This window comes from Erinaceus europaeus, chromosome 9 (genome assembly GCF_950295315.1).
Source record: "Erinaceus europaeus chromosome 9, mEriEur2.1, whole genome shotgun sequence".
Taxonomy (NCBI): domain Eukaryota; kingdom Metazoa; phylum Chordata; class Mammalia; order Eulipotyphla; family Erinaceidae; genus Erinaceus; species Erinaceus europaeus.
Window position 1 is genome coordinate 78,087,746 of NC_080170.1, and position 25,853 is coordinate 78,113,598.

The 25,853-nt window shown below is 40.4% G+C and overlaps 1 protein-coding gene across 1 annotated transcript in view; it reads left to right on the forward strand.

Annotated features, from left to right (window-relative positions):
* Positions 1-25,853, forward strand: part of MYLK (myosin light chain kinase) — a 348,762-nt gene that overhangs the window by 103,195 nt on the left and 219,714 nt on the right. The window contains exon 2 of the mRNA XM_007528900.3: positions 5,919-6,086. Within this exon, the coding sequence (XP_007528962.3) occupies positions 6,009-6,086 (78 nt within the window). The 5' untranslated portion in view covers positions 5,919-6,008. The remainder of the gene's footprint in view (positions 1-5,918; positions 6,087-25,853) is intronic.

The window sequence follows — 25,853 nt, forward strand, 5'->3', positions numbered from 1 at the left end:
ATATGAAAAATATATACTTTGTAGTGATGCCATTGATGCTTTTAAATGAATTAGTGTTTCTTAGTTTTGGTTTCTAAGGTAATAAATAATGGTAATGGCTAACTTATAAACAAAAACTCTTTGGAGTCCTCACTAATTTTATAACCGTAAAGAGGCTCTGAGACCTGTTGAGGTAGTGGGCTACAAAGGTGTTATAAGAAGACAAGCTATTAAAGAGTCAGTTTGGACCTAATGGAAAAGCTTAACTTCATGCCACTCCTGACTCAGATGTGCATAGTAAGATCCAAGGTGCAAGCTGCATCAGATGAGTGGTTCCTTTGTAACTGGATATAGCTTCTCTCTCCTGGAGAAAAGTTCTGAGTAGGGTACTTTCTTTCTACCATGCTTTACAGACATGTGCTGAGGAAAGCTCCTGGTGCTCCCCCAAGGCCAGGGCCAGTACTGCTGGGTCCTATGGATCCTATGAACACTGTGCATGGAACATTGATTGAATCTCAACCCAGGTTCCTTAAGACAAGAGCAGTCTGGGGTTCCCAACCCACCTGCTCTCTGGATGTGTCTCACACTCTGAAGAAATCACAAACACAGCTTCAACAGTTGAATTTAAAAGGATCTGGATCTCAGCAGACACGTGTCCCAGGATCCCTGTGTGGTACTCTTGGGCCTGCTCCGCCAAGGAGTGAGGGGTATTCCAGGCCAGATGTGGCCAGATGTGCCCAGCTCCAGCAGGGGCTCAGCTGTCTGCTCTGGAGCATCCTTCTTGGATTGGAGTCTGTTGCTCTGACTATTACGTTAAAATGTGAGTTCCCTCTCCTACCTTCCCTGGGACTTCACTGAGAGTCTCTGTGGCTGGTAACCAGGGTTTCAAAGATCAACCCATCCAGGTAGATTAGAATAACAGATCTCCCTACCCCAGTCAAGTTGGCTGCCCTGGGGAAGGCAAGTTGCAACATCTGTGTGCAGAGTCAGACTAAATTCCCTTAACTTTTTTTGCCTGGCTTTCTCCTTCACTGTCTGCCTTCTCCAGTGACCTCGGACCCAAGTCTGTGCAGTACAGTGATGAAGATTGGCTGCTCATAGTGTCTGACACCTGTGAGAGCTGCCTGGGAAAGGGGCCAGGGTAAGGTGTGTGGGGCTGCTGGTGTGTGGCCTAGCCCAGCAGTTTGCTCCTCGGGTCACACAGCATGGCAGTCTGGCACAGGCCACTATCAAGGAGCAGCTTGCTCTAGGATTAGGAGTGATTAGGGAATTTTTAGAATTTGAGTGCTGCTGAGAGAGGATTAAGGTTTAGAAAACAGAGCTGTCATTGCCTAAGGCATTTGCACCTAGGTGGCTTATTGCCTCTGAGTTTTGACTGGTGGGTAGTTTCAGGCTGGAAGCTTGAAACAACCCTTTTCTGTAGGGAAGGTATGGTTTTTCAAGGATGTCCTGCTACTTGAGCAGGTGCCTAAAGACAATGCTCATTTAAAAGGCTCCTATGTTTTGGGTAGAGAAAGGGACCTCTGCTTTTTCTAAACTTATTCTGTCATACAGCTTGATCCTTGATTTTTACTTTAAATAGTCTTTTTGCCTCAGTCTAGCATTCTCTTTTTGGCCTTGGTTGAAATTGGTGTTTTCTAGGTTCATGAGACAATTCAGAGTGTTTTTGATCAAATTAACTTAATCCTGCTCTAAATGGCTAATTTTGTTACTTGTGAAAGCCTTATTTGGAGGTGAGTTTTGGCCCAAGTTTTGTGTGTGTGTGTGTGTGTGTGTGTGTGTGTGTGTAGGGAATGGCACTGCTTACAGATCACTGCTGTTTTTAACCTCCTTCTCCATTTTTCTTTTTGTGGCCCTTTGATTTGTATGCAGTTGGTTTTGAATGAAAACCCTTAGTTGGGTGTGTTTGATTCCAGACACTAAGCTCTGCTCTGCCCTGCTGATACAGATGTGAAGTTATCTAGCCTTCCAGTGTTCTTGATATAGATTGTACCCTCCCCAAGCTGGACAAGGGATTAGAAGGAATCAAGGATGCTTTGGTTTGACTTACTAGTTTTTCTTCCTTTTTTTTTTTTTTTTTTTTGATATAGCATTCCAGATATATCTGCAGCCATAATTGGCAGCATGGACAGCATTTGTTTATGCTGCCAATAGCAGTAGACAGAGCAATGAGCTGAGCAGAGGTGTTAGGTGTATCCCTTGAGCCTGGGGCTCTCTCTGTCCTGCCAGTGTGATAGTTAAGTAACTGTCTCTCAACCCACTGCCACCAAGAGGTATGGATATTTCCTAACTGTCTTGACTTCTCTATGCCATTTCTAACCTGAAGTCAAGTCCTCTCTTGAGATGAGTGACTTCTGTCCTGTTCTTGAAGTCAAGCATTCTTTCTGATGAAGGCAGGACTTTTGGAAGACTTAGATGGGCCTGAGGAGATCTTGAATCAAAAGAGCCTTGATCCTTATGTGGCTACTCCTAGTTTCCAGCTCCCTTGACAGTAGAGGTGGAAAAGAATTGCTGTGTTTTCCAAAGTGAGGCAGGGGTAAAAGTTCAGGGGGCAGGGGGTCATGGTGGCAGTGAAGATAGGGACATAACTCCTGCTTCCTTTTTCTATGCAACTCCTAGGCATCTTAGTCCTTTCTTTTTATTGTATTTTACCCCAAATTAGTATCCATCTTTTAAAGTTATTGATGGGGAGGTTGGGTGGTGCACCCAGTAGAGTACATATGTTATAATGCTGGAAAATATGAGTTCAAGTCCTCTGGTCCCCACCTGCAGGTGGGAAGCTTCACAAAATATGCAGTAGTGCTACAGACCTCTTTCTCTCTGTCTTTCTCTTTCTCCCCTCCCTCTATAGAAAGAGAGAGAGAGAGAGAGAGAAGGAAAGGAGAAAAATGATCACCAGGAATGGTGGAACTGTGCTGGCACTGAGCCAAAAAAAGTTATTGATGGTATGCAGGTGTGTGTGTGGGGGGAGGTATTGCACAGTGAAGTGTCTCATTCAGAAGGGTTTCTACTTTGCCATGTATGCACATAAATAAAATTACTGATTGTATACTTGTATGCATTTGTAATTTCATATGTATGTAGTAAAAGCTCTCAACTTTTCTTCTTGTTACTGCAACCTCCAACACCCCTATCCCCACCTGCCAGTTCTGACTCACTTACAGAAAGAGGGTCCAGAGATTAAGAAAAGGACTCTGGCTTCAGGGGCCTGGGTTTAAATGCTAGTTTTGCCCTCTACTAAATTTTATGATCATGGATCCTTCTTAATCTCACTGTAACTAGGTTTCTAATCCAGAACATGGGAATGATGACTTTATCTCTGTCCCATGATGCTGTTGTGAGGAGTAAATGAGTCATTGCTTCTAACGTGCTTAGAATAGTTCCTGGCAAATAGTGCATGCTACATAAACTTGCTTTTATTTTTACTGACAGCAGTGAACCTGTTAGTCTTATTATTTTGAGAAGAATTATTCTTCACAAAGCTAATACTTATCAGTGAAAAAAATGCTGAGTTTGTCAAGCAAACAAACAAATTGGTTTTTTTTTCTGCTTTAACTTGAACGTCAAAAGATGCAGTCTTATTGTATTTTTGTTAGATATTATCAAATTTAAACACATTAATTACAGGCCCCAGAAGCCTTTGTTCATCTCTGTTGGTTTAAGCCACTCACAGCAGATTCAAGCATTTGACTGAAGGACCCTTAAAAGTGAACAGGAAAATAAAACCATAAATATCATTTCTCTTCTGTTTAGCAGATGTTTGTCCCACAACTGTGTCAGGCCAGCCAGTGTGGATTCTGTAACGAGATGTCAGCCCAAATGTGGAGTCAATCCAACTTGGTCAGGCTCCCCTCCCCGACCCCACTCTCCACCCCTCATGACCACACACACTTAGACTTGGAACCTGGAGTGATGGCACTTCAAATGTGCTCATGGAGGTGGCTATAGTGTCTAGTGACCTGGGTAAGGATTTGACTACTTATTTTATAAGTCTTGGACTTGGGGGATCCAACAAAAGAGGGGCCTCATTTTTCTTTTTAGTTTTTTTTTATAATTTTTTATTAGTGATTTAGTAATGATTGACAAGATTGTGGTATAACTGTGTGCATAATTCCATATAATTCCCACTACTAGAGTTTCATATTCCATCCCCATTCATTGGAAATTTCCCTATTCTTTTTCCCTCTGGGAGTATGGACCAAAAATCTTTATGGGGTGCAGAAGGTGGAAAGTCTGACTTCTGTAATTGCTTCTCTGCTGGACCTGGGCATTGACAGGTCAGTTCATACCCCTAGCCTGTTTCTATGTTTCCCTAGTGGGTTAAGGGGTCTCCAATTTTTTTTCCTTTTATTGAGGACCAGAATCAATTTCTGTAGTTTATAGCCAAGAATGCAGTTGTTATAATATAATAACTATAGATAAGTATAGTAACTCCACTCTGGGGTGGATCCAAAGGATCTCTCTTTTTCAATTACCTTGCTAGCCCCTTTGACTTCTACTTTGTGTTCAGTTCCAATTAGACCCTGGACCAGAAGTGAGGAGCCCAGTGTTCTTCCCTGTGATGTCATCATTCTGCCTTCTCTCTTTGAGGGAGTGACTCACCTTCCTCTAGGTCTGTTATAGACAGAGGTATTAGCCTGAGTAATCTTCTTTTCCTTTTGCTTTATAGAGATATGATTGATTTACAACACTATATAAGTTTATTGTGTATAGCTTAATGGCTTGATTTACATTTCTTTGCAAAATGATTACACAGTCAATCTCTTAACAACTATCACTGCATACACCTAAAACACTCCCTTCTCTTATGGTCTGTGACCTTTGTTACTTTTCAATCTTGTCCTCAAAGTGGAATTTCTTCCTGATCCTTGCTTCTTTCTCTCCATTTAACCCCAACCCTGTCACTTTACCCACCTCAGGATCCCTGCTGTATTCACACCAAACTACTTTACTTTTTTGCAGAATGGACTCCATTTTTCTTAAGGCTGGAAGCTCTCACAGATCAAGCAAAAGCATGAGTGCCTGATGTAGATGGTTCTGTTACATGACTGACTGCTAAATGCTGGTTTTAGGTCTCTAGTATAAAAACTTCAAGAACCATACTGGCTTTCCCTTCTTGTCCCAGCTACCCCTTTCCTAGAATATCTGATGAGCTTTTGCAGAGGCTAGCATGCAGCCCAGGTAGCTAACATCTAGGGCAGCCTGGGTCTCACACTGGCAGCACAGAGCTCCAAAGTATAAGCCTTTCATTCTCAGAGAGGAGCTCTAGAAAGACCCTGTCTTAACTAGGTCCCCACTGTATGTAAGATTCACAACAGTATGGCTGGAGAAGTGGGACAGCTAGTAGGGTGCCAGACTTGAATGCTTGAGGCTCCTGGTTTGGTCCCTAATACCACATATCTCAGACATGTGTTTTGGATTCCCCCATTCCTCTCTCATCTCATGTGAAATAAATAAAATAAAATCTTTGTCTGAGGAGATAGCATAATGCTTATACCAAAGACTTTCATGCCTAAGGCCCTGAGGACCTAGCACCACCATAAGCCAGAGTTGTGCAGTGCTCTGTTCTCTCTCTCTGTCTCCCTCTCATTAAAATAAAGGATTAAAAAATAAAATAAAAAGTAAAGGGACCAGTGGTAACGCACCTAGCTGCACAAGGACCCCGGTTCAAGCACCCCAGTTCAAGTGCCTACAGCGGGAATGGTGAAACAGTGCTGCGGGTATGTCTTTCTTTGTCTCTCTCCCTCTAAATCTCCTTCTTCCCTGCTAATTTCTTTTTGTCTCTCTCCAAAATAAATAAATAAATTTTAAAAAATAAAATAAAATCTTAAACACACACACAAACCACAGCAAGTACCACACCAGCTCACTTGGGCCCACAGGTGCTCCAGGGAAGACTGCTCAATTTCTTCTGACCTGGTTTTTACTTTCATTTGCAGGCTATGGGAGATGTGAAGCTGGTTGCCTCGACACACATTTCAAAAACCTCCCTCTGAGTGGATAAATCCAGAGTCAACTCCCTTCCCCTGATGGAGCCTCCAGCTTTCATTTTACCCCCTCGGAACCTCTGTATCAAAGAAGGAGCCACTGCCAAGTTTGAAGGAAGGGTAAGAAGCATAGGAAACATGAAAGGATGGGAGGGAGGCTGCAGGGGAGATGGGCAGGGTTGTTGCCCCTTCCCAAGCCTCTTCCTTAGCAGGCTGGATCTGGTAGAAGGCCTGGATCTCTTTGGGACCCATTTAGAAAATGAATAGATGCCACTTTTCCCTATTTCTTTTGTTTATGGTTGAATTTGAAAATTCTTGGAAGACTTGGGGATGAGGAAGGATGCTGAGATGCTCTGTTGTTCAGTAAGTTGTGTTCTGGGTAAGTACTACCTGATTAGAGGAAGAGGAGGAGACTGGTGTCAGGAGAAATGCAGCTTGGCTTTAAGTAGGTGCCATCAGTCCTGGACAGCTGAGAGCTGACTAATTATTCCCCACTTTTTTTTTTCCCTGGGAGGAGTATTTAGTTAACTGCCCTCCTGTGTAACTGTTGTATATTGAGAACAAAGAGGTGGGAGATAGAACCTCTTACAGTGATTAGTGGTCTCTTTCCATACTGGACCTACCTTTCTTATTATGCAAACAGGCACGATCATTTCTTGTTTATCTTATACTAGAAAGGAGAAGACAATGGGACTGTTGCAGAGTAACTATAAGGATCTGTGAGGGGCTGGGCAATGAATGGTACACCTGGTTAAGTGCACATGGTAGTATGCATAAGGATGTAGGCTCAGTCCCCCAGTCCCCACCTGCAGGGGAAAGCTTCACAAGCAGTGAGGTAGTGCTGCAGGTATATGTCTTTCAGTACCTCTCTATTTCCCTCTCTCTCTCAATCACTCTTTATCTTATCAAATTAAATAAATGAAGTTAAAAAATCTTCAGAAAGAAAATAAAAGAATGTCTGAAGGTACTGACTAATTAAAAAACTTTGAGTAAATTGTTAGCTCAGGCCACTGGCAAGTAAGATCAGCTTGGCACAGAGATTCATTGAGAACTCTGGGACTATTTATTTATTTATTTATTTATTTATTTATTATTGGATAGAGAGAAATTGAGAGAGGAGGGGAGATAGAGGGAAAGAAATAGACACTTGCAGCCCTGATTCACCACTAGTGAAACTTTCCACCTGTAGGTGGGGACCAAGGGCTTGAACTTGGGTCCTTGTGCACTATAATACATGCACTTAACCAGGTGCACCACCACCTGGCTCCACTCTGGGAAGTTTTAAGGTAGTATATATCATGCAATTAATCCAGGTGGTTCTTCCCCAGGGAGAGTTTTAGAAACCAAAAGGCACTGATCTGAGCAAATAACAACTGGGGTGATAAAATTAATCATTCTATAAATATATGCAATTAAAGAAGAGGTCCCTGCAAACTTGTGGAAGGAAGGGATTGAGTGCCTCGTTGTTCCTGAACAACACTGTGTCTCACCTTTGTTTAAGTGCCAGGCATGGTTTTTCATTGTTCATGTGGGTGTAAGGGCTGTATAGTGCTATATGTTTCCCACAGGTGTGTCTAGTTAAGGCTGTTTATTTGTGGGTCTGATATGAAAGTCCCTGTCATATCTTTTACTTGAAGAAGGTTGTGGGGGAATGGTGGTGATGTTACCAAGGGGTCTGTTTCTCCTGTCTGGAGAACACCAGATGGGGACTCTGGTGACTGTGATCCCCCCACCCTCACATACCTAAAGTTTGTAGGAACAATGTCATAGGAAGAATTCCTGGGGATTTAAAAATGATTTAAGAAATAGTAAAGTAGTAATACATGTCATATATAGCAGTTGAGAGAAAAGAGTCCTAAAAGACCACATATCAAATAGTTCTATGTATATGAAATGTCTAGAATAAGGAAACCTATAGATGATAGGAAGCAGATCATTGGTTAAAAGAGACTGCAGAATTGGAGATGACTGCTAATGGGTACAGAGTTCCCTTTGAGACAGATATGTTCCAAAACTAGTGATGATGATTGTATGACTTTGTGTATGTTATAGAGCACCAGCCTTACACTAAAGATTAGGAAAGAATTTTTAAGAGGGGGATAGGCTGTGGTGCACCCAGTTGAGCATGGGTTCAAGTAGAGCATGGATTCAAGCCCCCAGTAGAGCATGGGTTCAAGCCCCTAGTTCCCACTTGCACTGGGGAAGCTTCACAAGTGGTAGAGCAGTGCTACAAGTGTCTCTCTCCCTCTTTACCTCCCTTCTCTCTGTTTCTATCCAATAAATAAGTAAATAAGTATTTTTTTAAAGGAAAGAACTTTTTTTTCTTCCAGGGTTATTGATGGGGCTCGGTGTCTAAACTAGGAATCCACTGCTCCTGTTGGCCATTTTTTCCATTGTTGTTGTTGCTGTTACTGTTATTTTTATTTTTGTTGGATAGGACAGAGAGAAATTAAGAGAGGAGGGAAAGACAGAGGAGAGAGAGAAGGATAGACACCTGTAGACCTGCTTCATCACTTGTAAAGCAGACCACCTCTGCAAGTGGGGAGCTGTGGGCTTGAACTAGGATCCTTGTGGTGGTCCTTGTGCTTCACATTATGTGCACTTAACCTGGTGCACTATCTGCCAGCTCCCAAAGGAAAGAACTTTTTCCCCCTTTTGTTGCCCTTATTATTATTGCTTATTGTTGTTGCTGCTAGTATTATTATTGTTGTATTGCTGTCATTGTTGTTGGATAGAACAGAGAGAAATTGAGAGAGGAGGGGAAGACAGAGGGGGAGAGAAAGGTAGACACCTTCAGACATTTCAGACCTGCTTCACTGCCCGTGAAGCAACCCCTCTGCAGGTGGGGAGCCCGGGCCTCGAATCGGGATCCTTGCCCCATTCCTTGCACTTCATGTCTCGTGTGTGCTTAACCCACTGTGCTACTGCCCAGGAAAGAACTTTTAAAAACACCTTAGGGTTCAAGCCCACCAAGGGATGCCCCCCAAAAAAAAACACCTTAGGAAAACTGATCTCTCCATACACACTCTCCTGCATTAGTACTTCTCAGGGACTGACTCTGTCCTCAAATTCAGACAAATGTGGACAGAAAGCAATGACTTAGCTTCCTTTCCTGACATTGGAGGTCATGAAGAGACCAGGCCTTTGAGTTACTTGATTTGGAACCTTTGTAGTATGTGTACTGGCCTAGAATTTAGCACCCTGGAGCCCTCTGTGGCTTAATCATCGTCTGGTTGGCAGTTCAGGCTTTCTTTTTCTTTTTTAATTTAAATTTTATTAGTGATTTAATAATGATAGACAAGATTGTGGGACAAGAGGGATATAATTTATAATTTCCCACCAGAAATTATAAATTATTACCAGAGCCATATATCCTCCCCTCCACTGTAAGGGCCCCTAGTCTTTATCTCTCTGGGAGTATGGATCCATACTTCTAGCCTATCTCTCTCTTTCCCTAGTGGGGCAGGGATCTGGGGAGGCAGGGCTCCAGAATACATGGTGGGGTCGTCTGCCCAGGGAAGTCAGGCTGGCATCCTGGTAGCATCTGGAGCCTGGTGGCTGAAAAAGAGTTAAGATATAAAGCAGAACAAATTGTTGACTAATCATGAACCTAAAGGCTGGAATATTGCAGATGAAAATTTGGGGTCTCTGTTTTGGAAAAAGCTAGGAAGTCTATTTTAGGTATATTTCAAAGGGCTCATGCCTTAACTAATTTTTGCCTGAGTGGGCTAAAAATATTGTTTGGAAAGACAGTGTCAGGGTTGGGAATGGGACTAGACAGCTGGATCAGGACCCAAATATGGTAAAAGTAGATAAATAACATTAGCTGTAAACCCCATCGATCTGACCTAGGGTCCATGTTTATTTGTATTTAGTACAGGTGTCTGTGTAATCTCTGCATCCTTGTCGATCTAAGGTCCCTTTCCATGATCATAGCTAAGAACATTCTAGGCTGCACTTATTTCAAGACCAGTCTTCCTTGAGTGGCAGGATATGTTGGTCCAGCCTCCCTTCAGAGAGTGGGGCAGTTTCCACCATTGTTGTTCTTTTTTTTTAATTGGGGGATTAATGGTTTACAGTCAACAATAAAATGCAGTAACAAAAATAAAATACAGTAGTTTGTACATGTATAACATTTCTCAGTTTTCCACATAACAATTCAACCCCCTCTAGGTCCTCAGACATCATATTTCAGGACCTGAACCCTTCCCCCCCGACCCCAGAGTCCTTTACTTTGGTGCAATACACCAAACCCAGTCCAAGTTATGCTTTGTGATTTCTTATTTTTCAACTTCCTTTTTAAATTTATTATTGGTGATTTAATAATGATTGACAAGACTATGGGATAAAAGGGGTACAATTCATATATTTTCCACCACCAGTGTGCCATATCTCATCCCTCCCTATTCTTTATCTCTCTGAGAGTATGGACCAAAGATCTCTAAGGGGCTCAGAAGGTGGGAGGCCTGGCTTCTTTAATTGTTTCTCTGCTGAACATGGGCATTCAGAGGTCGATCCATATCCCTAGCCTGCCTCTACCTTTCCCTAGTGGAGTAGGGCTGGCATCATGGTAGTATTTTTCTCTTTCTGACTTATCTCATTCAACATGATTCCTTCAAACTCCATCCAACAGAGGGTGATGAAATTGAAATCACCATTTTTAATAGCTGAGTAGTATTTCATTGTGTATATATACCACAACTTTTCTCAGCCATTCATTTGTTGTTGAACACCTGGGTTGCTTCCAGGTTTTGGCTATTACAAATTGTGCTGCTGTGAATATAGGTATACACAGATCTTTTTGGATGGACATGATTTTCCTTAGGATATATCCCCATGGGAGGAATTTCGGGGTCATAAGGTAGGTCCACTTCTAGCCTTCTGAGAATTCTCCAGACTGCTTGCTCTCCACAGGGATTGGATCAAATTTACATTCCCATTGGCAGTGTAGGAGGGTTCCTTTGCCTCCACAACCTCTCCAGCGTTTGTTGCTGCTACTTTTCCTGATGTATGTCATTCTCACAGGGGTGAAATGGAATCTCATTGTTGTCTTTATTTGCATTTCTCTGACCACCAATGACTTAGAGCATTTTTTCATGTTTGTTGGCCTTTTGAATCTCTTCTTTGGAGAATGAATATTCTGTTCCTATCCTTCCCCATTTTTGAATGGGCCATCATTGTTTTTCTACATTGAGGGCAAGGTCCTGTAGAGGTCCACAAGAAGGTTTGTAATGTTCCTAATGAAGATGACCAGTGATGGTGGGGAGAGAGATCTGTTAGAGGTCTAGTCCCACCATATTTTTGTGGGAATCCCAGGATTCCCTGACTAGGTCCCTGTATGATGGGGTTGCCTGATACTGACCAAAAGGGCAATCATTAAAGTGTGTTGGTCTCTTGCCCTCATCCAGCTTTTGTATTCCTTACTTTATCTGACATGGTTAGAGTTTGTATTTCACCACTTGCGAAGTCATCCCCTGCAGGTGGGGAGCTGGGGCCTGGAACTGGTATCCTTACGCCGGTCCTTGAGCTTGTTGCCATGTGCGCTTAAACCGTTGCGCTACCTCCCAACCCTCATAACTATATCTTATGTACTAACAATACTGGTTGCTTCTGGTCTCCCTGGTATAAGATTATAAGTGATTCAATATTTCAGAAAAAAGTCATTAGTAGAAATGTATTAACAGTTTAAACCCAGTGTTAAAATTCAATCATTTTACTAATTTGAAACCTTAAGTGCTTGGATTGAAGGAATATATACTCAGAAATGAAGTCTATGCATTTAAAAGCTCAGATAGTCAATCTAATTTTCCCTCTCATATTGATTAAACTGATTTATGACTATAAATTTATATGAGTATATATTAATAGTATTCCTGCCACCAACATTCTGTGTTGCTACCCCTACCCCCCTATAGTGGAGCTGAAAGTCTACCCTTCTCTTGTCCTAATCTTTTCCTTTGGTGAATTACTACAAACTCAGTCAAATTCTGTTTTGTGTTTCCATTTCTGTTCATTCTCAATTTCTGTTTATGAGTGGGATCATCACATACTCATTTTTCTCTTTCTGACTTACGTTACTCAACATAATTCCTTCTAGCTCCATCCAAGATGGGTTGGAGAAAGTGGGTTCATTGTTCTTAATAGCTGAGTAGCATTCCATTGTGTGTGCATGTGTGTGTGTGTGTGTGTGTGTGTGTGTGTGTATCTCACAACTTTCTCAGCCATTCATCTGTTATTGGACACCTGGATTGTTTCCAATTGGCTATTATGAATTGTGCTGCTATGAACATAGATGCCCACATATCTTCTTGGATGGATGTATTTCACTCCTTAGGATATATCCCTAGGAGAAGAATTACTGGGTCATACGGAAGGTCCATTTCAAGCCTTGTGAGAATTCTCCAGACTGCTCTCCACAGGGGGTTGGATTAAATTACATTCCCACTAGCAGTGCAGGAGGGTTCCTTTGTCCCTATAACCTCTCCAGCATATCCCTAGGAGAAGAATTACTGGGTCATATGGAAGGTCCATTTCAAGTCTTGTGAGGGTTCTCCAGACTGCTCTCCATAGGGATTGGATCAAATTACATTCCCACTAGCAGTGCAGGAGGGTTCCTTTGTCCCTATAACCTCTCCAGCATTTGTTGTTGCTTCCTTTTCTGATGTATGTCACATTCTCACAGGGGTAAGGTGGTATCTCAGTGTTGTCTTTATTTGCATTTCTCTGACTATCAGTGACTTGGAGCAATTCTTCATATGTCTGTTGGCCCTTTGTATCTATTCTGTAGTGACTATCCTGTTCATATCCTCTCTCCACTTTTGGACTAGGTCATTTGGTTTTTTGATGCTGACTTTGGTGAGCTCTTTATGTATTTTGGTTATTAGCCTCTTGTCTGATGTATGGCATGTAAAGATCTTGTTCCATTCTGAAAAAGACAAAGAGGAGTCTTTTTGGGTGATGGTTTCTCTTACCATGCAGAAGCTTTTCAATTTGATGAAGTCCCATTGATTTGTTTTTGATTTAGTCTTCCTTGCAATTGGGTTTGTGTCATCAAAGATTCCCTTGAGATTTAGATGGAAGAGCCAGTATTTTCCTCTAAGTATTTGATAGTTTCTGGTCTAACATCCAGTGCTTTGATCTATTTGGAGTTGACTTTTGTTTCTGGTGAGATGAAGTGGTTCAGTTTTATTCTTTTGCACATTTCAACCCAATTTTTCTAGCACCATTTATTGAAGAGACCTTCCTTCCTCTATTTAATAGTTTGGTCCCCCTTATCAAAAATTAGACATCCATAGGTGTGTAGTTCAGGCTTTCTATGGACATAGGTTTCCTTATCTGAGCAGAAACAACTAGTTGTTCCTATATTTCCAGCTTTCATGGATATGAAAATGAAATAATTTTTAAAAATGTGAAAAGTATACCATAGTTAAAATGGTTAGTAAAACAGTAGTAACAAATGGTAGTAGCTTGTTTTTTCTTGCTTTTTGCTAACTTTTCAATAATTGAAGTAACATTAGTCTATAATATTATGTGGGCTTTAGGTGGATGGCCTTATCAACACTTGTTTGTGCTACATTATGTTCAGCATCAAAAGTCTGGCTTCCATCCTTCACCATGTAATTGACCCCTTTTACCCAAATTAATCACTTTCATTTCCCTTCTTTTATGATAACCACAATTTTGTTATTATACTTTAAGAGTTTGTTGTGTTTTATTTGCTCATTTTTTTTGTCTGTCTTCCACATAAGAGTTAACCATTGTTTGTCTTTCTTCATAAGACTTGTCTTAGCACAATATCTATTAGTTCCACCCAAAGATTTCTCTCTCTCTCTCTGTTTCTGCCTCTCTGGAAGAAAGGAGAGAGGGAGGGAGGGAGGGCGGGAAGGAGGGAGAGAGAGAGAGGGAGAGAGAGAGAGAGAGAGAGAGAGAGAGGAGAGGGAAAGAGAAGAGAAGAGGAAGGGAGGGGAGGGGAGGGGAGGGGAGGGGAGGGGAGGGAAGAGGAGAGGAGAGGAGAGGAGAGGAGAGGAGAGGAGAGGAGAGGAGAGGAGAGGAGAGGAGAGGAGAGGAGAGGAGAGGAGAGGAGAGGAGAGGAGAGACCACTTCCTTCAATGTGTTGGGCGTCAAGCTCAAATGTGAGTCAAGCACATGGCAAAGCAGGGCACTGCCCAAATGGTCTGAGGTTTTAACTCAGACCAAAGGGTTCAGTGTTTACTAATGTGGGTGTCACAATTTACAGGGCAGCCTGGCTGTTGGGATATGATCAAGTGTAAGCTGTGGAGATTGTGGTAAGGAAACAGAAACCCTGACATGTGGAAGTCTGAGTAATTCCTCCATTTTGTCTTACCCTACAGTGGCCTCCCTCCTCCACTAGCTCCTTCCAATTTGCTAACTCAAATATACTCAACCACTTAGAGATGTCTGAAAGAAGCAACTGGTGTGCTGTCTGTCTTCTAAAATCTTAATGGTGTGCTTCTGGGGAAACACATATGCTTATAAATCAGTAGAATATAGCACCATATAGTTAGGTGATTGAAATAGTTTGACTCATAGTGTGTATTGTAGGAAGGTATAGGAGATTCAGATAAAGTTTGGAAACTGGTTTGCTGCTTCCTGATTCCATCTTACCTATAGTACATGCCTGACTGTTCCAACCCCTGCTTACTATTCTTGAGCCTTGATGAAGTTCTTTAACTGTTGGATACAAAGCCTTTTAAAAATCATTTCATTGGAGGATTAGTGGTTTACAGTACACTGCCCCTGCGGCTACAGACAGACTATGACCCACATAGTCAACGACTGCCACCTCTCCGATTCAAAGGAGGTCTCGAAACTTTACATCAGGCTCAACCTGATGCTGTTGACTGGCTACGGAAGAAGGGCAAACGCTAGAAGAAGAAGAAGTACAATGTTGATACATGGATGAAATTCCTCATCTCATCATGATAAGTGTCTAAAAACCACTCTTAGCCCCAACTTAGGTCTTTTTCCACCATTATGCACCAGAAAATCAAAGCCCACTCCCTGTCTGTCCTCCTTCCCAAGAGTCCTTGGCTTTCATGCAATATACTGTGCTACTCATTCTCTTTTCAGCTTTATCCCTTTTATTTCCACCCTCTTTCACACAGTCTGTCCTTGTCTTCTTTCCTCAGCCACAAACACAACACAGATGGTATATCTAGTATCACCTTTGTGGATAAAATGGTAATTAAGAAGCATATTTGATCTTTCCTATACATTTGAAGTTAGGATTGGTGACAAGAAGAGAACAGACTTTATTGATATCTTATGAGGGCCAGGTAGGTAATCTTAGTTCTTTTACCACCATGCTAAAGTCAGTTCTACCTGCTCTTAAAAATATATATTACTGGAGATTTAATAATAGTTTACATAATTAAAAGAAAACATAATATTTTAGGAGTATAGTTTCATACCCACACATGGTATAAATCACCATATCCGCCACTGAAGTCCTATGCTCCACCTTTGACAACCATCATAGTTATCATAGTCTAGGAGGCCATTTAATTGCCATTTTTTACAAGTTCACTTGCTTTAGTCATCTATATTCCACATATGAGTGAATCCATCTGGTATTTGTGCTTTACCTCTTTCCCTAGTCCATTTAGCATAATCATCTCCTGGAGCTCCAGTGGCACATGGTACTTATACAGCATAATCATCTCCTATCTCATCCATTTTGTCCCAACATGCATATCCCCACTTTTCAGAGGAAGAACTTGGGTTTCAGAGTAATTACAAAATGTGCTCAGATTACATCAGTAAATCAAGGGTGTAATATTTTGGGGTTAATTTTTTTATTCTTCAAATATGATGCTGTCTCTTCCACATATCTCTGATTTGTTGAATCCATAACTGACTCTCACTCAACTTTGTGCCCATTTAGGATGGATGCTTGGATCCTCAGAGCCATGAATGAGAATGCTAGATCTCTTGTCAGTTTATTCCGTAGGTATTGTTCCCACACTGCTTCTAGGGTTTTCTCTCCTTATCCTATTCTACTCTGTGTGTTTCTAGAACCTTTCCTGCTCCCTACCCAGCTGCCCATTATCACCCCTCCCTTTTCTGTATTTACACTGCCTTTCCTTCTCCCCTTCCATCTTATTTGGCCTCTCTAATTAAAATTTTACCTCCTTCAGGATAGTCTCTTTTTATTATGTTTTATTTTTAAAGAATTTTATTAGAATACAGAAGAGCCATGGTAATAAGAAGTGGAATGTTCCCAGTAATCACATAAGATCATTTGTAAGTAATAACCACAGGAAAAGAGTTCCTATTTTGGCCTTTTTAAAATGTATTATTCATTAATCATCTTGCTATAACTTTGTTATAAAGAAAAAAATACTTAAATGTTAAACTATTTTAATACAGAAATTCAAGTTATATAAAAAACTTCCTTACCTTGACCTTTACTTATACTCACTAGAGATAGTCACTGTTAAATATTCTATGTAAATATAGGCATATTCACATACATATACATATATATATGGATCTATATATATTCACATATAGCTTTATTATTATCATTGTTATTACTTTTGGCCACCAGGGTTAACATTGGGGCTGGGTGTCTACACAACAAATCTACTGCTCCAGGCTGCCATTTTTCTCCATTTTATTCTTGTTTTCTATTTTTATTAGATAAGACAAAGAGAAATTGAGAGGGAAGGGAAAGATAGAGAAGGAGAAAGAGACATCTACAGATCTGGTTCACCACTTGCTTCCTACCTTGCAGGGTAGGAAGCAGGGGCTCGAATGGGTCCTTACACATGGTGATGTGTGTTCAATCCAGTGTACCACTTACTCAGCCCACTGTAGTTTGCTTTGTTTTACTTAACACCTTTTTTCTTTTTCTTTTCTTTTTTTCACATCCCATATTTTACCCTATGGATATAATTCTGGACCATCTAGCCCTCAATTTCTCTGCCTGAATTTCTGTGATATTTATATATATGATTCATTTTAACTGATCATTATCATTTGCTTTCTCAATGAGAATGAGTTGTACAAAGTCTAGCCCTGAATTTTCCTCTAGCATACCTACTAACCATATGTGATTATGTACATTTAAGCCAAGACTAATTAAATGTAAATTTAAAATTCAGTTCCTCTGGCAGGGGAGATGTCATAAGACACTATTCTGCTTGAGGCCCCAAAATCCTAAATTTAGTCCTCTACACCACTATAAGCCGGAGCTGAGCAGTGAGTGTTCTGGTAAAGTTAATTAATTAATTAATTAATTAAAGTAAAATCCATTCCTCAACCACATTTTCTTTTTATTTATTTATTTATTTATTTATTTAAGAAAGGAGACATTAACAAAACCATAGAATAAGAGGGGTACAATTCTGCACAATTTCCATAACCCGATCTCCATATCCCATCCCCTCCCCTGATAGCCTTCCTATTCTCTATCTCTCTGGAAGTATGGATCCAGGGTTGTTGTGGGTTGCAGAGGGTGGAAGGTCTGGCTTCTGTAATTGCTTCCCCGCTGAACATGGGCGTTAACTGGTCGATCCATACTCCCAGTCTGCCTCTCTCATTCTCTAGTAGGGTGGGGCTCTGAGGAAGCGGAGCTCCAGTACATATTGATGGGGTCGTCTGTCTAGGGAAGTCTGGTCAGCATCTTGCTGGCATCGAAACCTGGATTAGCCACATTTTCTGTGCTCAGTTGTTACCATGTTGCTAGTAGTTACTATGGTAAGTAGGGTAAATTACTGCACATATCTGTCATCACAGAAAGTGCTACTAGAAAAGAGCTGATCTAGACTATTCATATGTAAATCTCTTCACATATATCAATGACCCACAACTAGAAGATCCTTAGAAAATAGTTTAGTTCACTATAGAAATAAGACATTAAATTTTGGGGCTAGTTGGTGACACACATGATAGAGTATGTGTATATTACAGGATGCATGGACCCGAGTTCAAGCTCCTGGTCCTCACCTACAGAGAGAAATAGCAGTGCTACAGGTGTCTTTCTCTCTCCCTTTCTATCTACCCCTCCCCTCTAATTTCTCTATCTCTATCCAGAAAAAAATAAAATGAAATATTAAAAAAGACATCAAATTCTTTAGACTTACTTAGGACTTATAATTCATTTTAAAAAGTCTTCCCTTAGAGGGTCAATCTTTGTCTTCTTCCATCTTCATTACTGAAAAATCCTAATTTTGGAATCCAAGCAGGCTTGAATGTGCTCCTCAAATTTTTTATAGCTATCCATACAAAGTGGTTCAGAAATTCCCATGGCAAGGAGGCTGGTGATGGACCTCCTGTGTGTCACACACTTTCTGAATTATTCAAAGGAAAATCAGAATATGAAATAGAATATGAAATAACTGCACAAATACTTTTACAAAATTTTATTGGGGGAGTTAATGATTTACAGTCAAGAGTAAATACAGTTGTTGGTACATGGATAAAAGTTCTGTTTTCTACAAAACACTCATTCCTAGCCTAGGTCCTCCTCCACCATCATGCAACAGGACCTAAAAGCTCCCCTATTCCCCCCATCAACACACACACACACACACACACACACTCCTTTAATTTGGTGTAATACAACAAACCCAGCCCAAGTCCTACTTTTTGTCTCCCCTTCTGTACTTATTTCTCAGCTTCTGTCTGTGAATGGGATCATTTCATATTCATCCTTCTCTTTCTAGCTTGTCTCACTTAACATGATTTTTTTCAAGATTCATACAAGATGAGTTGAAGAAGGTGAATTTATTGTTTTTCTATAACTGAGCAGGATTTCATTGTGTATATATACCACAACTTTCTCAGCCACTTATCTGCTGTTGGACACCTAGGTTTCTTCTGGGTTTTGGCTATTACAAATTGTGCTGCTATGAACATAGATATACACAGATATTTTTGGATGGGTGTGTTTGATTCCTTAAGATATATCCCCAGGAGAGGAATTGCAGGATCATAGGAAGGTTCATTTCTAGCCTCCTGAGAGTTCTTCAGACTGCCATCCAAAGGGATGGACCACTTTGTATTCCCACCAGCAGTGCAGAAGGGTTCCTTTGCTCTGACAACCTCTCCAACATTTGGTGTTGCTATCATTTCTTGATATTATTATTAGCAATTCTGGTCATCTCTAGTTCAATATTCTGGACTGAACAGACTTCATAACTTTTCTTTCCTCCAAATATACCATTGAAATGAACATAATGAGGTTCTAAAGAGAATGAGTTCAAAACTGCACTGAAATCAGGAGCAAGAACATTGGTGGACAACAGATTTTCTAGGACTTGCATTGAAGGGTGTTATCAACTCTGTCTACCAGTACAGATAACAGGTGAGACAACTACATAACTGAGTGCCTTATATTTTATCTTGAAAGATTTAGAGATTAGGACTGGGATTTAACATCGAACTGGGTGACTAGAGGCAAAATTGTATTATGTCTGTGTGGAGAAAATGGAAGCTCCTCTTGTCATTAGTATCCTAAAAGAAATTAGTTTTTTTATTCTTCTCTATGATGAAAATGTGTTGGACTTACTGTGTGTCCACTTGCTCCATACCCAGACACTCTAAATGAGGCCTGCTAATATATAAGTCCCACTTAAGCATATGGAGTAGGCATTCAGACCCCTCATTGAGTAAAACAGGATTCCCTCCAAGGAATGGGGAATCTATACTAGCCAATACATTTGGAAACTAGTTCTTTAATCATGGAGCATAAGCAGCTAAGACACGACCACTAGATGTTTGAAGAAAATATTTACAGGGGCCCAGGCAGTGATGCACCTAGTTAAGTGCACACAGGACCTGGGTTCAAGCTCCTGATCTCCACCTGCAGGGGGAAAGCTTCACAAGTGGTGAAGCAGGGCTGCAGGTGTCTCTCTGTCTCTTTCCCTCTCTATCTCCCCCTTCTCTCTCAATTTCTCTCTGTCTCTATTCAGTAATAAATATATATATTAAAAATAAAATATTTACACAGTATTGTTATCAAGGAGACTGTTGTACTGTTTTTTGTTTTGTTTTGTTTATTTTTTTTAAACTGCCCTGATAGACTAAACTCAAGAGAACTAGGTATAGTCACAGAACAGAATGTAAATTCTGCAAGTTTTGGCATGCCAAAAACAAAGGAATAGTGAACAGTAAGGTACAGTTGGAATAGAAAGGAAGAGGAAAACTGTAGGACAGTATATAATTAGGAGACTGAAATAGTTCCATCCATTGTAAGTACTATAGTAATGCAGAGAAGCCCTCAATGACTTTACCTTAAAGAGTGGGAAGTGAGAAGATGCCATCTTAAATGAATGGGCCAAATCATAGCAGCTTGAATATATTATTTAAAAACATGATAGGAAACTTTTCTGGACTTCTGGGGGGGGTGGCCATGGAATAACAGGAATCTGATCAGTTCTCCCCCCAACACAACAAATAAATACAACAAGAGACCAAAATAGAATTTATCAACTACAACTGAAACATGTGTAACCTCAGACACCAAGTTGCAGATGCTACCATGATTTCATCCTGACTTCCCTGGGCAGATGACCTCACCAATGTGTACCAAAGTCTCACCTCACTAGGGTAAGATAGAAACAGACTGGGGGTATAGATCAACCTGCCAACACCCAAGTCCAGTAGAGAAGAAATTATAGAAGCCAGAAATTCTACCTTCTGCACCCCCAAAGCAACCTTGATCCATACTCCCAGTGAAGGAGAAATGATAGGAGGAAGAGGGTAAGAGGGCTCTGAACTCCAGCTCTGTCAGAATGCAAAGAGAGAAGAGGAAAAAGGGTGGAACATTTGGATGTAGTAATAGGGTTATGTATGGTTTGGAGGGGAAGAAAGGACTGGACCTGAAAGAAAAAGGGGGCAATTATGTACAAATGGAGACAGATAGTTGTAGAGATGATAGTTAACCTATGTGTGCAACCTTGGGAGAATGGTAGTGGTTTGCAGTAGAGGGATTGGGGATTCATACTCCTCTTGATATGTCATTTTTGTAACTCAATATTAAATTATTAATAAAAAATAATGATGGAGACCATGTGTGGCACACCCTGATTAGTGTACATATTACCATGTGCAAGAACTTGGATTTGAGCCCCTACTCCCTACCTGCAGGTGTCTTTTTCTCTCCTTCTCTGTCTCTCTCACCCTCCTCTCTTAGTTTCATTCTGTGCTATCCAATAAAATATAAAGAAGGAAAAAGGGGTGGGGGGGAGATGGGTGCTGGGAGCGGCGGATTTGTAGTGTGAGTACAAAGCCCCAGTATAGCCCTGGTGGCAATTAAAAAAAAACCACATAATGATAGAAATAAAAAAATGACCAGTTCATGGGCCAGATTTGGCAGAGACCTTTTGTGTTTGGCCAGTGATATTCTTAAATAATAATAACTGAGGCAAGTTTACAAATGAAAAGTTTACATATACAGTTCATTTCAGAATACCTTTGATCTGGCAATGCTTCTGCATGGTAACAGTGGATATTGTCTTTTCCAACTTACTGTAGTCCTCACCAAATCTAGTGTCTCCCACCCTGTGAGCAAGTATCTGTTGCCCGTTATGACTTTTTATTTTCCTTTGCCATGCCTGTGTTAATTAAGTAGGAAAGCATAAGATGGGCAGGAGGGATCTTATTACAGTTTTGTGTCTGTCCACTTTCTGTTTTATTTATTTTAATGAGAAAGGTACAGAGATAAAGATAAATAGATGGATAGTTAGACAAGAGCACTGCTCAGCTCTATAAAATGGTGCTGGGGATTAAACCTGGGACTTTGGAGCCTCAAGAAAGAAACTCTTTTGCATCACTAATATACTGTCTCCCTGCTCCTTCCCTGTCTACTGTCTATACTTGTGCATCCTGAATAGAATCTAAAGACACTTGTGTTTTAGTTGAGTGATTATGCTCTAGAGAGTAAGCCAATCTGAAACTCAAAGCAAGACTGGTAAGAGGAGGCACTGGACTTTTTCATCATTCATAATGGAAACCCTCTAAGTTTTATTTAAATCCTCAAAAGAAGAAATGGAAAAGAGTGTATTATCTAGAATTGTACAGCTAATGATAAAAAAGAATGAAAAAATTATTTCAGTGGCTGTATCTGAGAAGTGAAGGGAAAGAATAAGGGGAAAAAAACCTTTGCCATTTTATATCTTTAGCTTTCACCTTTTAGTTCATTACATTCTTAGTGTTTGCATTTTTTTCATAGTAAAAGGGAATTACTTCTATAATTTATAAATTATAAGCACCATTAAATTGCCTGTGTAAAAGATTTTGTATGCCTATTTGAGTTCACTGTTCAGATTATGCTTGATAAATGGTCAAAGATGAACACATAGCTTACAGTGAAAAGAATAAAGACAAAGTTGGGAGTGGGGAAATATACAGCAGTGCATAAAAATACACTAGACACCAGTGCTAGTGATTAAACAAGTGGAAATTAAAATACCTTTCAAATATGTTCCTGAAAAACTAGCAAAATAAAAGATGCTAAAAGCCCACTGTCAGGACCATGAAGAAACAGGGACAATCTTCCTTTGCTGGGAGAACTGATTGTTGAGTCAGCCTCCTTGGAGCTGCTTGTCAGAAGATTATAGGAACAATAAAACCACTGATGTATTTTACCAAGAATTCTGCTTTTGATACTATAATATAACTTTTAAAGTAGAAGGACCAAAGTAGTTGATACAAAGATGATCAGAGTGCTGTATAAAATAACAAAAGAAACTTGTTTGTGCTCAAAAAAAGAGACAAAGAAACCACTATAGCAGACATTCAAGGAAAACTGGAAAAGAAAATGCTATATCTCTCCTCTACCCAGGAAGAAGGACTTGGTGGCAAGGAGAAAAGAAGGTCATGGCTATTACCTCCATATAACATTATAAAGTGTATTTAAAACATGGTGGTAGTCACCCTAGCATGTATAGGAGTAAGTATTCTAAACTACTGGTGGGGAGAGAGGAAGTAATGGGGTCTGTGAAAGGTGAGGACAGAGTAACATAAAAGTACAAAAGAGAGTAAGATAAGTTAAACAGGAAAAAAAGGAAAGAGGTGAACTCTTGGGGGCAGGATGGTGGTGCACCTGGTCAAGCACACATATTGTTATGCACAAGGACCTGGGATTAAACTCCCAGCCCCACTTCCTACAGGCTGGAAGCTTTATCAGTGGTAAAGCAGTGCTGCAAGTGTCTTTCTCTCTCCATCTCTTCCCTCACCCTAATTTTCTCTCTCTCAAATAAAGGGTACTGGGGGAGTCAGGTTAATTGCAGGTGGCACAAATTCCAAGGACCTGTGTAAGGATCCCAGTTTGAGCCCCGAACTTCCCACCTGCAGGGGAGTTGCTTCACAGGCGGTGAAGCAGGTCTGCAGGTGTCTATCTTTATCTCCCCCTCTCTGTCTTCCCCTCCTCTCTCCATTTTCTCTGTCCTATCTAAAAACAATATCAATAACAACAACAGTAATAACTATAACAATAAAAAAACAAGGACAACAAAAAGGGAAATTTTGTTTTTTAAAGCCACTGGGAGTAGTGAATTTTCCATACAGGAACTGTACTCAAGTGATAATCCTGCTGACAAAAAAAAGTGGTGAATGCTTGTTAAAAAAGGGATAATAAAATTTTGATAACTTATCATCTGAATCATAAATATATTGAATATCTATATATGTACTCATTTATGTCAGAGAGCCCAGAGCAGAGCTGTCTCATATGTAGCATAGGGTATGGTTCCAGGGTTCATCATACATGCAAGTCCTACACTCTATGCATGAGCCACCTACCCAGGCACTGAATATTTTTATTGTTATTAATTTATTTATAAAATAAAAAATATTGAGGAATACCAAAGGAGACCACCTGGGACTGGAACAAGATAGGACTAGAATGACTTCAGGAACCCGCCAAATCACTAGTGAGTGCACACACTTGTGGCTCGTGGACAGAGAGGATCCTAGGGAGAGATTAAGTGGCTGGTAACAGTCCGGCAGTTTACCAGTTGAGACACCACCTCCAGTCTGCTTCACCAACAAAGGGATGGCTGAAGGGAGGAGAGGACTCCCCTGAGACTCACCAAATGCAACTGTGAGTCTCCATTTCTACTGCCCTCAGAATCTGAAGCAGTAGCAGGGAGGCCCTATGGGACAGAGAAATAAGAGGAAACTCAGGAGAAGATCTATACCTCCTTGGCCTAGTAGTAGGCCTGTGAAAGTCTCTTTGCATAACCACTGGATTATCTCTGCCCCACCCTGCTTTATCTCTTGGTCAGGAGTCAGTGAGTAAGTTAAGAAGCCTACTTATAGTTTAAAAGCCCCTAGACTCCCATAGTCTACAGGGAAGAAAAAGAACAAAAGAGGCTTTTAAACCACTGAGCTCCAAGTCAGGGATGAAAATACTGTTGAAACAATTATCAATTTCCACTACTGTGAACACTTTAACTAACTTACTTAGACACAAGTCAATCCAGGCAAGACTGATCAGTAATTTGAAAAATGCTGAGAGAGGGACGTTATAACATGTAATATAAAATGGTTAAACCAACAAGAAGAAGTATTAGAGAAATGAACCAGGACAATAGTCCAGCTAAAAGCCCCCCAAAGCCTGAAGCACAAAAGAATGAGGTCAACATCCAAACACTAGTTAAGGAAATAATCACAGGAGTGAGTAAAGAGTTTGAAAGAATTGTCATCAGAAAGGCAGAAACAATAAATGAGACCTGGAAGAAAACACTAATTATCTCAAGGTTATTAGAGAACTGAAAGCTGAAATAGCTGAGCTAAGAACACAACTAGGTGAACAAGCTAAAACAGTATCAGAACAGGGTAATAAAATAGTTGAGGTACAGAAAACAGTAGAGGGCAGAGAGAATAGAATAAATGAGGCTGAAGACAGAATTAGCAAGATGAAGGATGAATTAAAGACAACTAAAAAAGAAGTAAGAGATATCAAAAAGAGATTAAGAGATACTGAAAACAACAACAGAGACCTGTGGGATGACTTCAAAAGAAATGATATACACATTATTGGCTTACCAGAGGAAGAAAGAGAGGGAGGGAAAGAAAGCATTCTTCAGGACGTAATAGCTGAGAACTTCTCTAGTCTAGATAACATCAAAGACATAAAGGTTCAAGAAGCCCAGAGGGTCCCAAACAGAATTAACCCAGACTTAAAGAAACCAAGACACATCATATTTACAATGGAAAGGAATAAGGGTAAAGAAAGGATCCTGAAGGCTGCAAGAGAAAAACAAAGAGTCACTTACAGAGGAAAACTCCTACGATTAGCAGCAGACTTCTCCACACAAACACTACAGGCCAGAAGAGAATGGCAAGATATCTATCTAGCTGTCAGTGAGAAAGGCTTTCAACCAAGACTACTGTATCCTGCTAGATTGTCATTCAAACTAGAGGGAGGCATAAACACCTTCTCAGACAAGCAACAGTTGAAAGAAGTTCTGAAAGGTCTCCTATAAACAGTCAGAGGATACATCAAAACACTCTAAAACTGTACAAGAATGACGTTAAAATATCTTCAATCTTTGATATCAATAAACATCAATGGCCTGAATTCACCTATTAAAAGGCACAGAGTAGGAAAATGGATCAGAAAACACAACTCAACAATATGTTGTCTACAGGAAACCCACCTAACTCAACAAGACAATCACAGATTCAAAGTGAAAGGATGGAAAACTATCATAACAGCCGATGTCCCACAAAAAAAGGGCAGAAACAGCTATTCTCATATCTGACACGATAGACTTTAAAATAAATAGAATTTTAAAAGATAGGGATGGACATTACTTAATGCTCAGAGGATCAGTCAATCAAGAGGACTTAACAATTATTAATATCTATGCACCCAACGAGAAGCCATCTAAATACATCAAACATCTACTGAAA